The 15,669-nt window shown below is 43.0% G+C and overlaps 2 protein-coding genes across 3 annotated transcripts in view; one reads left to right on the top strand and one right to left on the bottom strand.

Moving 5' to 3' along the window:
* Window positions 1–501: 501 nt before the first annotated feature.
* On the bottom strand, window positions 502–2,870 carry LOC307244171 (cytochrome c-b). Its single transcript, XM_080019250.1, has 3 exons — window positions 2,772–2,870; window positions 1,254–1,436; window positions 502–1,145 (listed from the first exon to the last, which is right to left on the bottom strand). The coding sequence occupies exons 2-3, from the start codon at window positions 1,423–1,425 to the stop codon at window positions 1,000–1,002; spliced, it is 318 nt and encodes a 105-aa protein (XP_079875376.1). The 5' UTR covers window positions 1,426–1,436; window positions 2,772–2,870; the 3' UTR covers window positions 502–999.
* The window catches only part of osbpl6 (oxysterol binding protein-like 6), a 39,992-nt gene continuing 27,099 nt past the window's right edge, over window positions 2,777–15,669 (top strand). The window contains exons 1-2 of one of the 2 annotated variants that reach the window (XM_080019249.1): window positions 2,777–2,904; window positions 14,727–14,996. In XM_080019249.1, the coding sequence (XP_079875375.1) occupies window positions 14,850–14,996 (147 nt within the window). In that variant the 5' untranslated portion in view covers window positions 2,777–2,904; window positions 14,727–14,849. Of the gene's footprint in view, window positions 2,905–5,686; window positions 5,727–14,726; window positions 14,997–15,669 lie in introns of those variants that run through there. The other variant, XM_080019248.1, reaches the window with a different exon arrangement.

The following is a 15,669-nucleotide window of genomic DNA, read 5'->3' as shown; positions in this document are numbered from 1 at the left end:
AAAGCCATTTCTCTCGTTAGCTCTATCAGAAAATATTGCAGTTGCAATAATGCAGTTAAACACTTTGGCCGCTAGATGGCGATGTTCCGCAATATTTCAAATCAAAGTTGCCTTTCACAGTACTGTATCTGATGCATACAATTAAAGGCAGCCCTATTAAAACTTATGGTTTTATGTCAAATGAATACTTTTTGAACACCTCCATTCAGTCAGGTTGACAGGCCTGTAAGTATCACTCGGACATACAGTTCACACACACATACATATATGTAGGAGGTTTGGTTTGCCTATTGCTATTATTGAGTTGTAATTCAGTCATGGTAAAGTTGATATGACAACAGAATGCTGGTTAAAATATTTTGCTGTGGTATCTGATATTAATGATTTGTTTCCACATTTCACAAGTATGGTTCAACATTTTACTGTATAATTTACAAAGATATATACAATTTTAATGTGAGGCTTCACCATATTCATTTCGCAAATGGATAACACAAGATCTTACTGTAATCTGTTTTATTCAAACCATCAACATGGTAGATCAAGGTATATGACAACCTCATGGAGCAGAGCAGAACCGTCAAGGCATATTTTGGAAGAGATCAAAGAATTATGACATTAACATACCAGCAACAGATGATCAAAAAAAAAAAAAAATTGTGATGTTCCTTTTCATTAACAGACACTCTACACAGCTTTAACTCAAGACATTTTGTAAAAGACAGTATAAAGTTCAATAATTTAGTTTAAAAATAAAAAGGTACTTGATACAATCAGATGATATAATTTACACCAACATAATGTAGCAAAAGCAGACACATGCTGTGAAGAATCATGTGAACATGCCAGCCCCCCCCTCCCCCCCTCCCCAAAAGGCCCACAGTTCTGCATCAAGATACTTGAAGTATCTCAGCCCTGCACCGATGTAAGGGTTTCCAAAGAGCGCAGTTGATCAAGAAGACACAAAACTGGCAAAAAAATACGTCGATACAGATGCCATTATGAAGTTGCAGACTTCAAATACGCTATAAGATCTGTACGCTCGTTCTTCTTCTTGATGCCGGCAAAGATCATCTTTGTTCCCGGAATATACTTCTTGGGGTTTTCCAGGTAAACCATCAGGGTTTCTTCTTCCCAGACAATACCTGGCAGAAAAAAAAAAAAAAATAAATAAATAAATAATGTGGGGTTGAAGATGATGCCACACATCACACAGCATAACTTCTTTCAATATAAATATTAACTGCATTCACCTTTACTCTTGTTGGCGTCCGTGTAGGAAAAACCTTCCGCCTGTCCCGTCTTGCGGCCAAATAGACCCCAGAGGTTTGGCCCGACCTTATGCTTCCCACCTTTTTCAACAGTATGGCACTGGGCACACTTTTGGACAAAGGCCTTCTTTCCCTTAGCAATATCTCCAGACATGGTTACTGTTCCTGGGGGGAAAAAATAAAAAAAGTTTATATACACATAAAACGTTTCAACATATTTCCAAAATGTTAACTTACATTGTGACTGATAGAAATTAGTGCGGAAAAGTAAATTAGTATATTATTGAAATGTTTTGTTAGTATGGCAACTTGCATTGCAAGTTAGTGATGCAAGTCATGTTTTCCAAACACACCTACAAAAAGTGCATTGATTTTTGAAAGAGCAGTTTCAGGACTGCAGTCCTAGGACCCTAGTTTTTCATGACAGCCAAGGATAACCAAGGACCGCATCTCTAGGGCACATGGACAAGATGGCAGCACCCACACTATCTCTAACCCCATACATAAACACAATCATCTCTAAGCGTGTACCTTCAACTATAAGTTATTAGACAGAAAATAGTATTTGGGTGGAATCAACCTTCAAAACTACAAGTACTTGGACAGAAAGTAGTATTTGGGTGGAATAGACCTTTAGAACTATAAATATTTGGACAGAAAGTAGTATTTCAAGAGATCAAGAGATCAAGATTCAAGATTTGTTATTTGTCACATACATATACATACTTTCATACGTATATGCAGTGAAATGTAATGCAACACAATATGTCCTAGGAAAAAGAGAAATAAAAGTAAAGAATTCCTTTCTTATAGACCGACTAACTGACTCCTAAAACGTAGTACAGTAAGTTGAATACTTATAGAATAAGATAAAAATATGTAGAATAAAACACAATAAAAATAAAACGAAATGAAATGGAATAGATAGAGGGAATGTGCCTATGCATGTACAGATATGTGCAATTAAAGTGGCATGTGAAAATGTGTATTTGGGTGGAATAGACCTTTAAAACTATAAATATTGGGGCAGAAAGTAGTATTTGGGTGGAATAGACCTTTAGAACGTTAAATAATTGGACAGAAAGCAGAATTTGAGTGGAATAAACCTTTGAAGCTACGCTTCGCCAGGTGGCGAGGTCCTAGGAACGCGGCCCTCGGAACGGCGGCTTTTGTAACGCGGTTGTACCCCATACAGCCGCCAGGGGGGGGGGCTAAAAGAAGTTGCGCAACTACCAAGGCGCGGCGAGTACACAGCGTCTACGCGATAAGCTCGACCGCCTCGTTTCAATGAACGAGGCAGGGGGTCGCCTGGGCAGATATCTGGGGTTGTACAACGGGTTAAGCAAAAACGACATTACCAAACCGATACGAACCGAACCTCCATTTCCAATTACACAGAATCACACCCGATATGGGCAGGATCTGGGACCACGTTTCTTGCCGGGACCGGCCGCGGCGAGGAAAGCGAGTGGTCGACGACCGCAGCGGATCGGTTCTCACCCCTGTTGTCTTGTAGTGGCGAAGAAACGATCACCTTGGCCGTCCGTGGAGCCCGGCACCGACGCGACCTTGCACTGCCGGGAAGTTCCGAGTGTCCTAATGACGTAGAAGGAAGTGACGCGTCGTTCCCAGGGTGAGAGCGCACGTGATTTTCAAACGCAGTAACCGTGGCAACGGCTGCATTGACACGTAGCTATAGGGGGAGTTATCAATTAAAAGTGATTTAATATTATTAAATATTATATTATTATTATTATTATTACAATCATAACAAAAAACAACAACAATACAACATATATAAATATTTTAGCGTCTGAAAAAGTATTAACCCTCAGTTACTATGCGTAATGATTTGGGGAAAATAAAATATATCTCACGAAGGCTCAAACCTCTAGTTGAAGTGAAAGTACCACACCGACATTTCTACTTCAGTAAAAGTATAGAAGTATTGTTCTTTTTTACAGTAGATATGGGCCTAATGAGTCATTGATTAATAAACAATTGAAAATCAACAGTTTCATAGATCCAATCTCTGATCCATTGGTTCCTCTTGTTTTGGCTTACTTTTGATTAATATTATATTTATATATATAATATATTATATATATATTATATATATATATATATATATATATATATATATATGCATACTATATATCCACCTACAGGGAGTTGACGAAATTATGGAATCACCTGGCAATAAATAACAAGGACCTAATAAGGCGTAGGGTCACCCTTTGCCTTCAGAACAGCTGCAATCCTGCTAGGAATGCTGCCATTCAAGTCCTGAACTGTGAAAAGGTGGGCATCTACCTACCCCAGAATTCTGCATAAAGGGTCAGTGATGCTCAGATCCAGTGAGCATGGTTGACGGTTGACTTCACCCCCATGTCCATGAAACTGCTCTCGGATTTGTTTAGTGACGTGTGTGTGTGTGTGTGGGCATTATTACCGTGGAACACGGAGACATTAATGAGGGAAGCTGAATGGAGTGCGCCTGATATTGCAAAATGGCCTCATAGACCTTGGCCATTATATGCCATGCAGAACAATTACTCAAGCCATTGATTCCTACGAGACGGCTGTCTATACCATTACCCATCCCCCACCATGTTTAACAGGTGATAACAGAGATTGTGGACTGAAGGGATATGCTGGCTTTCTCCCAATGTAAACCAATCTGGATGTAGGAAATATGGTGCAAGATGACTCATCAGACCATATTTGATATTGCCATGGCTCAGGAGTCCAGCATTTTTGGGTTGTACCCAGGTTATGTGCCTTTGGTTGTTGACCTTGGATACAATAGCTTTTGGAATAAAATCATAAATTTCAGCTTTGTGAAGTACCTGAAATTCTGTCACCGACCTGGGCCTCCCTGGAACTCTGTAGGTTGGCTCTCACTTGAAAGTTTTAATTGTGAGCACCTTTTATAGCTAACATGTTCTACTAATCACAGTAGCATGATTCTAATGTTTCCCCTGTTTGTCATGTTCTAAATGTATATGACAGAAAATAAATAATATTTTTTCCCCAGTCTATTAGTCTATTATCTCTTGACGATATAGCATAAATCATACCATGGGGAAAAAACCCCAGAAGACTATTTTTGTCTTAGATACTAGAACTAGCACATCAGACACTACCAAGAACACAGCACTGCACTTAATATAACATGGTTCACTCGTACCCACTGATTGTGTACTGGGATGAATTTTCTACATTTAAATTTTGATTTGGGTTTTTATTATTTGTGACTTATAAGCATAGCATTAGTCTTTCGGTGTATTCCTACTTTTCGACAGTCACATCTTCTCACCTTCACGAGAGCCCTAAAAATGAGCCTCACATGGCACTTATTAGCTCGTATCGGACGAGCCTATATGCTCATTTATTTAATGTAATTTTTAACCATCAATATCGATTTCTAAAACAATACTGACAACAAAAACACGAAATAAAAAAGGCAGCCCCACCGTCCTGACATGGCGAAACACCTGTTCAACCAAATAGCAGACATCCAAGTACATCTTTGAAAGTGATAATATTTCAATGTGAAACTTTTTCCACACAAAAATAGCAAATAGACGGTGGGAAATTATATTTCATGTTATAATTTTACGTCTTAAAATAGATAAATAATCTTTTTCCTTTTTTTTTTTTGTTTTTTTGCTTTCTTGCTGTATTTTTTTCTGGTTTAGATGATTATTAGAATTTTTATTCCTGTGTTGTTGTTTTGCAACATCCTCCGAGTTCGACACCACTACATGTGACAAATAAATAATGTTGAATCTTCCTAAATACCCACTAGATGGCAGTGGTATTTTTTTTTTTTTTTTTTTAAATATATATCGTGGTAAGAAGCAGGAGCGCCAAACGCGTCTTTTGACGGCTTTGTCAGAAATCCGTCCCCCTGTTGCTTTTCGCGGTTGTCATCCCTGACTCACGACGCATACAACCACTGCATTTCTAGTGTATTTGTAAAGGACAGGGCGACGACGATAGTTTGGGGCCGCTCAGAACTCTCCTCCTCCTCCTCCTCCTCCTCCTCCTCCTCCTCCTCCTCCTCCTCCTCATCATCATCATCCTCCGCTTCGTCACGACAGATCCACCCTCCGCGTTTTCCGAACAGCCGCAGTCCCGCTCCCCCAACCCCCCCCCCCCCCCGCCTTCCGGTCCGGGCTTTCCCTCCAGCCCGGAGCCCTTCTTGCTGCAGGGAGGAGCGGAGCGGAGCGGAGCATCACCGGTTGCGAACACAGCACTTTTTTATCATGACTTTCCGTCCGCTTCCAGCGTACACGTTTCAAAGATGGTGCTGGAAGTGAAGTTCAACTGACTGGGAGCCGTTCGATCATCCGCGGAGCCGTTCGAGCGGAGCGGAGCGGAGCGGAGGACCGTCCGTTATTTTCCTGCGCCAACAAACCCCGAAGACATGCCCGTGACACCCGGTCTGTGGTAAGGCTCCCTTGTCTGTGTGACACGTCCGATACGAGCGACCAACTCGACTGGGCCGCGTTGTAATTGAGGGGCGATGCGGCGGATGCGGGGGCTCCGTCCGTCAGCCCCCGTCTCGTCCCATTGTATTTTCGCGTCCTCGCCGTAGCGATGCGAGACCCGCGGACGAGCCGCGCGCGGCGAACGAATCGGTTCGGCGACCCGGGATCGACTGACTCGGTAAACGCGGCCTCGATTTCAAGGTTCAATTTGCGAACGAAAAGCTCCTTCACTGGGGGGGGGGGGGGGGGGGGGGGATCTCCAACTCGCACACCGAACGTATTTTACACGGACCTCAAACAATGTGGAAATCATTTGCACAATTCGTTCTGAACGCGCCCGACTACACTTTTGAATCCCACCGCAATAGATTATTGTCAGAAGTAAAGTCGCTGTTGTCGTCCCCACTTTTGCATCTTCTCTGCCAAAATAAATAATCTTGAAAGCATTTTGATCGGGCTCTTGCGACTCGTTCACCGTCGAGCGGCAGTCCTTATCTGTCACCCGCCGAATCAAACGGCCCGAGGAGGTCGGATAATCCGACGACTCTTTTCTTTACCGAGTGACCCGCCAGGCACCGAATCAAAGAAAGAGAATCGAACCTTTCATCCCTGCCTCGCTGGATCACCTAGGACCAGGCACCTTGCTACTGCTAGCCTAGCTTACACTGTGCTGCTGCTGGTTCTAAATGACCCCCGTGCGTCGGCTCCACCATCAGCACAAAAACACGGAGCTATTTAATGCATACTTACAATACTGCAATGTCAGCTGTGACTTTGAAACACGCAGGCTCGTGTAATGCGCCACTGACATTTACCACAATGTTATGGAACTGGAACTTGTATTATTAACTGTGTATTACGTGTAATGGGCTGGAAACGGATAGATGGATAGATGGATAGATGGATAGGAAGGTAGACAGACAGACAGGCAGACAGGTAAGTAGGTAGACAGGCATGCAGAGAGGTAAGTAGGTAGATAGACAGACAGGTAGGTAGATAGACAGATAGGTAGGTAGACAGATGGACAGACCGGTAGGTAGACAGACAGATAAACAGATAAACAGATAGATAGACAGACAGACAGACAGACAGACAGATAGATAGATAGATATATGGACAGACGGACAGATAGATAGATAGATAGATAGATAGATAGATAGATAGATAGATAGATAGATAGATAGATAGATAGATAGATAGATAGATAGATAGATAGACAGATAGACAGACAGGTAGATAGATGGATAGACAGACAGACAGATAGATAGATAGATAGATAGATAGATAGATAGATAGATAGATAGATAGATAGATAGATAGATAGATAGATAGATAGATAGATAGATGGACAGACAGACAGACAGATAGATAGGTAGATAGATAGATAGATAGATAGATACATAGATACATAGATAGATAGATAGGTACTTCAGTATAACGGAACATCACAAATGAGAATAAAATGACAATATAATTACAAATCTAGCAACTTGTGCCTGTATGGATGAATCTACAGATGATCTGTATGTAAACCCTGAGTCTGACTATCCAAACTAACTGAAGTAACTGACCCCTAACCTCACAGTCGCTGTTCCACCGTTTAGTTTGGCTCTTCTACAACTGAAGGTCTATCAGTGATGTAGCGGCGGTTTCAATTTCGACTGTGTTCAATCTGAATAAAGGAGCCTGCGAGTGGGATGGTTTTGGAGTAACTCATTGGTCTTGTCTTCCATTGATTTTCTGATCGAGGCCCTTGAGAACCCTCTTGCTGAAGGTGTCCCCATTTCCCGGTGAGGAACTCTTTGCACTTCGTGCACCTTTTAATCGGCAGACAGAGGCCTCTCTCTTTTAATCTCAACCCCATTTTACAAAGATTGTTTTGTTTTTTTTTCTCTCTGGTTTTTAAGTGACCTTTTTCCCTTCAGTAATATCCAATTAATTTTATCATCTGTTGAGGTAATTAACAGTTAATTTCCATTTAACCAGCTAAAGTAAGAATCTAGTTTAGATACTCATTATCCCTTCCCTTTTCATAAACACCTGCATGTTCCTTTTTTCCACTTCCACATATTTACACTTTTAAATACAAATACATTTTTCAGCATATCAGACCTTGCAGCACATCCTTGCAATGTTTGATTGTCATGAGATCACTAACAAGAGCAAAACACACGTTTGATGTCACACATAATAATTTCAGCTAATCCGCTGTTTTACACGTAAAGGTGGTGGTTTATCTCTACATTATTACCCGCTTGTGATTTTGGACAAAAGCAACAAGGAGCCGTAACATGATCTCGGGGCGTGAGTCTGCTGCTGTTGGTCTGCTTCAATTATGCAACAGAAACGGGCGATCGGCAGCGTGTCGTAGAACACAGGTCGATAACGTGATATGGCGGAAGGTTTGTACCATCCTGGTCCATACGATGTCAGTGTGAGCGTCTCCACTCTCCTGCGAGTGGAAATGACAGTCACTTACGTTGGAGCATGTTCCTGCAGTTGATGGGACGTTCTGTGAAACGAGCGACTCAACGGCGTCACAGCTTTGCTGTTTGTCCGGCGTCGTGCGCACCACGTCTTTAAGACATATGACACTAATGTTTAAAAAATTGACCATAACCTTGTTTGTCAGCCATGGGTTTTGGGGTCAGGTTTCAAGAGAAAATTAATAGGATTTATGAATGATTTACTGCAAAAAATACAGAACCAAATAACTTGAGAGACAGGGCTCCAGAATGCGACCATTTATTTATAACGAGGAGCACCAGCACCATTTGCAAATATGCCAAGGTTTTTTTTGTTTTTTTTTAATCATTATGGTTTCTCAGTAAGAGGCACTGAGAAAGTGTCCCCATTACGTACAGCGCTTGTTTCGTTCCCTAAGCAGATGTAAAATAAAATAATCGACGTCTAAAGTAGACATACTGTTGTGGCGCGCCGGTCACAGGCGCCCCCATCGCTGGGACGCGCATCGTCGGTACCACCGCAAATTGCGTCCAGTTTGCTCCCTCTCCGCGCCCCCCACCCCCCCCCTCTCCCCGGGATGGCGCCCTCGTCGGCCGCCTATCTCGCCTATAGGAAGAGCCGGCCCTTCCTGTTAAAACACCACTTTAAAATTGTGACTTTTTCCTTTAAGATAAAACAGCACATTGTTATTTCTGTAAATTGTCTCTTTATTACCAAAGCATTTATCAGTTAAGGCTCTGTTGTAATCGCCCAAACGAGCCGTTCGGCTACCACGGAGCACGAGCATATTTGTGTGTTGCCGCGTCGATGCCGTGGTGATATTCTCCTCAAATACAGGGTGCACTGTGCACAAACCACCTGGGGAAACTGCTACCTGGGGAAGGAACTACTGTAAACATTCAAAAGAAGTCCTGAGAGAAGGATCTAAATAAAAAAAAAAAAAAAATGCATGTGTTAAATGCATGAATATTTATTGTAGTCACTGCAGGGTTTAGTTGGGAGTTTGTGCAAAGTGTCAGTGTAAACAGTACGAAGAAGTCCCGAGGTATCAAAATAGTCCAAATGTTTGGACAGAGACGGCGCTATCTCCTTCCATGAAGTCAACGCCATCTGGTTTGTTTTTTGTGGTCACGCATGGATGGATGGTACAGACTGTACCTGCGGAACTCCTCGCACAACCTTCCTTCGTACGCATTCCATCTCGAATTACCTGAAGTGCACGGCACAGAGTTCTGAAAATTGGGAGGTGCGCGCCCTCGCATAAAATCGCACTAAACAACACTACGGGACTATTAAGCAGGTGTAATACTGTCAAAATGGAAAAAAATATGAATGTTTTGCGTTTCACGTCGATTTCAGTGGCGCGCCTAAAATTTTCAGTATGGAGCACCAGTGCTACTGGCGGAAAAAGTTAGTCGGGAGCCCTGAGAGACTATCCATCTTGTGCCACACCATTTAGAATGGACTGGATACATCGAATCATGAAGAACCTCCATTTCTATAAAATGCTGTTCCTCTTTGGAACCAGAAGCAACAGCTTTTAGCAGCATGTGACACGTGTCGGGAAGAAAAATGTCCATTTCCAAAATGTAAAAGCATCCCTTTAATGATTCATTTCGTGGTAGAGGGGGTTTTTGCCGCCGTGCCAAATCCAATATCCAACCCAAGTCACCCTACTGTAAGAGCAAGCCCAACCCAAAGCAAAACAGGGAAGAAAATTGGATTTGAAATGCCTAGATAACAATGGTTCATTTCTTACAATTGAGTCGAGGGTGTGAGTTTTCCCTCTGATGTTGTCGACTGTTTCTTTCTAGAAACAAAGTAAAGCCAAACTTTTGAGTGTTGTTCATTCTTCTTCCCTTTGCTGGCACAGGACTCTGTTATTCAACGAGCCACGGCAACTGCATGTCCGAGTCGACCAGAAACAATACTCACTTCACGGCTTCTGCAGACATTTTTCACTGTGGTGGCACAATTCCGTTTTTTCCTCCTATCGGAGCAACCAGGCTTCCTGAGCCGCCGCGTGGGATAAGATCATTTATATCATCAATTCTAAATCCACAAAAGCCAGAAGATATACGGTGTTCAGGTTTTCACAACGGGAACGGCTTGCCTGCGGCGATAGCGTGACGCACAAAACCCAAGGTTTCGCTACCTATATTGTTTGGGTCAGGGTTCAGCGAAAATACACTCACCGGGATGGGAAGCCCAGTGAATGTGTGGGAGTGGGAGTGTTTTCCAACTGGAGACTTGGATTTTTGGTGGGGTTTCTTTAGGTCCAACGTACTGATGAGTTTTTTCTTATCGGTGTGTGAAAACATGACTCCGCTTTAAAGGCAGTACCGCAACTGGACAATTACTGAATTAGCATTCTTGCACTAAACGTTTTGCTATGAAATAAAGTGAATCGATACTTTTTATCAGAGAAGCTATGAGTATCATTTTTTTTGTGTAGTGTGCAATAATACGCATCTATAGATGATTTGGTCTGCCCCGATAAAGCCTTTACAACTGCCTCCTTTCCTATCGTAATTATAATAATCCTAATATCAAATCACATTGTTAAGCGCAGGATCATATATATGCATTTTTTTTTTTTTACGACATTCAAAATCAATTATATTTTAAATCTAATCTATGACAAACATGGTTCAATTCTGCACTTCAATCGGTCTAAATAGGTATAGATGATTGTAGATTATCAGTGTTTGAAGTTTATTTGATTTAAAATGTGTCTTACGTCTTGTATTTATTTTGACCGACCGCGGTTCATTAGAACCGCCAGATTTTTCATCCCGGCCCCATCAGTCCTGACTGTCTCCCTCTTCCGAGCATCTGGGTAAAGTCTGACTGTCTGGGCATTGATTTATTTCCAGGCCTCTGGTGCTCTCCAGTAAGTGGCTGCATTATTATGTCGTAAGCAAATCCCCCCTGCTTTGAGGCCGCCGCTTTTGCGCCGCACAAACCCTCACTGGGACTTTTTGGAAATGGCATCTGAGCCTCGGACGAGGGTGGAATGTTGTGAATTGGGTTTTGTTGGGTGGTCTCTTTCCCCCGGAGTCGAAGGCATTAAAAGAATGTCCAGAGCAGGGTCCCCTCCTCCTCTTGAGACACACGTCTCTTTGTGGCTTCTCGAAGCGAGAGGCTCCATTTTGACCAGTAATGACTTTTGGAACATAACTTGAACCAATTCTTGTGCTGTGGACCAGACACTTTAACTGGTAAGTTAAGGTGAATTATTTACAAATCACAGACAAAAGGAATTCAACAATAATCTACGCAAAATGATAACACACAACTCTAATAATATACATTAGACTATCAACTTGTCAATGACGAACAATACAACACATAGGCGCACATTGTTCCCATTAAAACACTTCAAATTGTGGAACTTAAGTGGATTCAAATGCTTTACATTTGAAACTTTATTGCAAAAAAATACAACAACTGTAGATAGTCACCTCGTCTATAAACAGAGCCTTAAACTAGACTTCTCCATTCCCTCCTCAGAGTGGAGCTCGACGGAGGAAGTGTTAAAGTGTCACTTATTTCTTGTCAGTGCGCCTTATGAGCCTATTACATTCCTATGTTATAGTTTGTGACCACCAAATGCATCCACTCCGATAGTTTTGTGAAATCACAGTGTGCTGAGTGGGAGAAGAGATCACCGGTCTCTCTACTCCTCCGACATTATCCCTGTTTCACGCCTGCAGTTTTATAATGACGTAATGGAGCGAGAGCATGCGGTGCGTGGTGTAAGCCTGATGGTGGTACTCTAGCTCAGGCTTTTTTTTTCTTTTTTTTTTTTTTTCCTTTTCTTTTTTTTGGGTGGGGGGGGTCGTGACGAGGCATTGGGGCACGTGTTTTAACAGTGTCCACATGGCAGAACCCGGCCTCGCCCTCCACCTCTTAAAAGGCCGTAATCACAGCGGCTGGATTTAGGAGATTAGTGCGATGACTAATCAAGCGCTGGCAGAGAATCTGCCCACATGCTAACTAACATGGTACAGCGGCTCTGGGCTCCAGCCCCAAACAGGGATCAGAGAGACAGCTGCTCACGTATGTGTGTGTGTGTGTGTGTGTGTGTGTGTGTGTGTGTGTGTGTGTGTGTGTGTGTGTGTGTGTGTGTGTGTGCGTGTGCGTATGCGTATGCGTGTGTGTGTGTGTGTGTGTGTGTGTGTGTGTGTACGTGTGTGTGTGCATGTGTTTATTTTTGTTTTTTAACAGTGGAGGATACATGCAAACAGCGCCAATTGGACTGTCTCCGTTGTAATGGTACAGGTACAGGGGTTTACATCCCAAAATGTTTTATGTCGTTTAGGTTAGCAGTACAGTGGCAATGAATGATGTCAGTAGGATGGAACCAGAGGCAAACAACGTGCAGGTGTAGACAAAGTGACGAGTAACTGGTTTTCAGTTGTATAACTTGTGGTATAAAAATTGTGTTGGTCGGGTTGGGTATGTTTTTTCTTTAGAAAGTTATTCATGTTCATGATAGGAAAAACACTTAACCACGAACAAACATGATGATGATGACAGTGCAACACGACACTAATTACACTGGCTTGGAGCCATTAATGGACTAAAAAAATGCTTCAATTTGTTTAAACCTACAGTATATTTTTTAGGTTTTCATATAACTTAACCTCAAAAATGGAAGCATTATTTTTAGTCCAATGACTCCAATCCAGATTTTCTTTTTCAGTGGAAAGTATCAACATAGTATACAAAATTGTTTTTTTTTAATGTTTATTCCTTCGTCTAGATTAATATATAGAGCCTCGGTATCTCTATTTGTTTCTTTTGTTTGTTTATTACAGTCCACACACACTCTGCTTTTATTGTTATGGTGTGTGGAGACATTGTCAAAGTGACAGCTGTGAAGGGGATCTATATTTATATGAGTTACTCCTCATGTCTGCTTCCTTATTAGGTCAAGGAGAGTTGCTCTGTGAGAAAGGCTAAGTGGAACATTCTATCTGAACTGAATGGACTTAGCGTCTTGCCTCAGCCCGGATCCAGTTTGGCTTAACAAAGGGATGATGACGCGTCCGGTGCATCTAAATGATAGATTACACTGTTTGAGAGTTCTGCAGCGTTATCTTCATATGCGAGGGCATATGGCCATATGGATGAGTAAAAGGCTGTGTGTGTGTGTGTGTGTGTGTGTGTGTGTGTGTGTGTGTGTGTGTGTGTGTGTGTGTGTGTGTGTGTGTGCGTGTGCGTGTGCGTGTGCGTGGGCGCGTATTCCAGGTTATGTGGTAACATTTTATATGCATCCTGTTATTGGATTCGACTGAATCAGCTTTTCTTAAAAACACACTATTCTGTAAGTGAAGCTCGTAGTCTGGAGTGACAAGCAGGTGGGCCGTTGGGCCGGCTGGGTGTGCGCTGGAACCCCTCCAGCTCCACGACTGCTTAGAACCAGATGTCAAACACTTCTGTTCCTCGTCAAAAATGGAGAAGTGAGAAAAGTTGTGTAAAAGTCCAGGCACGGTCCCCACTGTGTCACTAACCTGTTCACAGAGCGAGGTTATAATTCAATATTATAGTCAATACTACTATATTTTACAGTCTAATATGGTTATGATATAAGAAGATGTGACCTACATATTTTTTCCTCAAGTGATGTCTGGAATATTTCATGAGTTTTCTTTCAAAGCGTTTTTGGTGCGATAATGCTTCATCACAGTGGTTCTCAATTAGTGGTCCCGATCCAATATTGGATCCATTTAAAGTGGAGTCTGGGCTTCTACGTAAAAGCAAAGCCGCAGCAAAACGATTCCTGTTATTTTCCTGCTGTTCTCATTCGGCCTAATTACATTTCATTGCTATAAAACAGAATTTTTGAAGAAAAAAATTAGTTGCTCTTGTTTCAATTACTTTTCTTTTTGATTGGGAGGCCCTCGTTGCATGTTGTTTGTTTTGGGTTTTTAACCGTGCATAATAGCGTCATTGATTACCAAAGTATTCATTTCGGGAAATTAATTTGAATGTTTCCAGTCTTGAAGAAGCCTGTAGGCGAAGACATTTCACTCGAGCCATTATGCAGAAACGTACGAGGAGTCTTAATCGTCTGAACTGTGCAGTCAATATTTGGCTAACTTATTGGCTATCATTTGTCGGCAGGGAATCATTAACTTATTCCGGGTTTAGTTATGGGAGACACCAGGCACCTCGGCTGAAAGAAGCCGGCATGTGTTTCACAATCCTCATTGTCAACAATCTCATAACAGACATAATGAAAGGCTTTTTCACTAATCCAGATGGGGAGAGAGAGGACTTTTAAAAGCCCTTGCCTCCCAAAATAGATCGCCCATATTGGGTGTGAGAGTTGGGGAAGAGCCCAGACATCCACCTCTCAAAGAAAGGAAACTGGAGGCGTTTGAATTGTAATGGTCGGGGGCTCAGGCCTCCTGGACGATGGGGGCCGAGGGAAGGGGAAGCTTGAGGTGGGGGTAAATCCTTCTTGTGGATGGTGTTTTTGCAGATGAGTGGCGTGTGACCGCGGGGAAGAGTGCTGCTGAGCTGCCTGCGAGGATGCTCCAGAGCTGCGGGGCCCAGCGCCGCTGAGGGAGCACCGCGGAGCCGCAGGGAGCCCCGGGGAGCCGCCATGTCGCACCACCAACACTACCAGCGAGGCCCCCAAGGCCGCGCCATGAGCTCCGAGGAGAGGAGCTCCACGCCGGTCAACAAGACGTCCACGCCAACGCACAAGAGCGCCTCCTCCTCCTCCTCGTCTCAGCGCGACAGTCGGCAGGTAGAGATCGCTCTGAATCTAAGCGCACAACGTAAATGTGTATCATGTAAGGGCTTAGTAATAATAGGGAACAGCTAAAGTGAGTAATTCTGTGTTCTTCTTATTTAGTTGTGTGGGGAAAAAAAGGGAATTCATACCATCATTCTAGCCGTTGTCCTTGTGATGTGATGACCTAAAGGACGGTCTTAAGCATCCTCTAAAAAATGCAACAACCCGTAGAAGAGACTTCCAAATATAGCCGTCAACGCCATTATCCATTTTCTGTTATAACCCCTGGTCAAATTCCTAAACACTTCACACAGGCGTAGTGAAGAATGAATTAGAAACGTTCCTCTTTCCAAACAGGGAGGAATGTAAACACATGTTTTTTGTGCCGCACTCCAAACGCTCCTCATTTGGCTGCTGTGTCACCATCACCATGCAGAAACGGGATGCCGCACCGAATTTCTGACATCACAGCTTTTTTCCGTCTGTACCGGGCGATGAATATTTCATGAGGGACAGGCGGAGGCTTGGTGCTCCGCTGAACATGTGGCACAGTCTGGTGTTGCTGCCCGGGAGCCCAGCTACCGTATCCATGGAGGAGAAACGAGCGAAGGTGGGGAATTAGGGCCTGCTTGAGGTACCTCGTAGCAGGAGGTTTGCCGGGCCGAGGCAGGTGGTTAACCCTTTC

Source organism: Zeus faber (genome assembly GCF_960531495.2).
Source record: "Zeus faber genome assembly, chromosome: 18".
Taxonomy (NCBI): Eukaryota; Metazoa; Chordata; class Actinopteri; order Zeiformes; family Zeidae; genus Zeus; species Zeus faber.
The sequence above is the reverse complement of the archived record's forward strand: the minus strand, read 5'-3'. Positions and strand labels throughout refer to the sequence as shown.

Excerpts from the sequence above, each read along its gene's own strand:
- LOC307244171 (XM_080019250.1), bottom strand. The coding sequence starts at position 1,425 with ATGTCTGGAGATATTGCTAAGGGAAAGAAGGCCTTTGTCCAAAAGTGT. Across the intron at positions 1,146-1,253 it reads GGACGCCAACAAGAGTAAAG|GTATTGTCTGGGAAGAAGAA; the intron begins GTGAATGCAGTT and ends TTTTTCTGCCAG.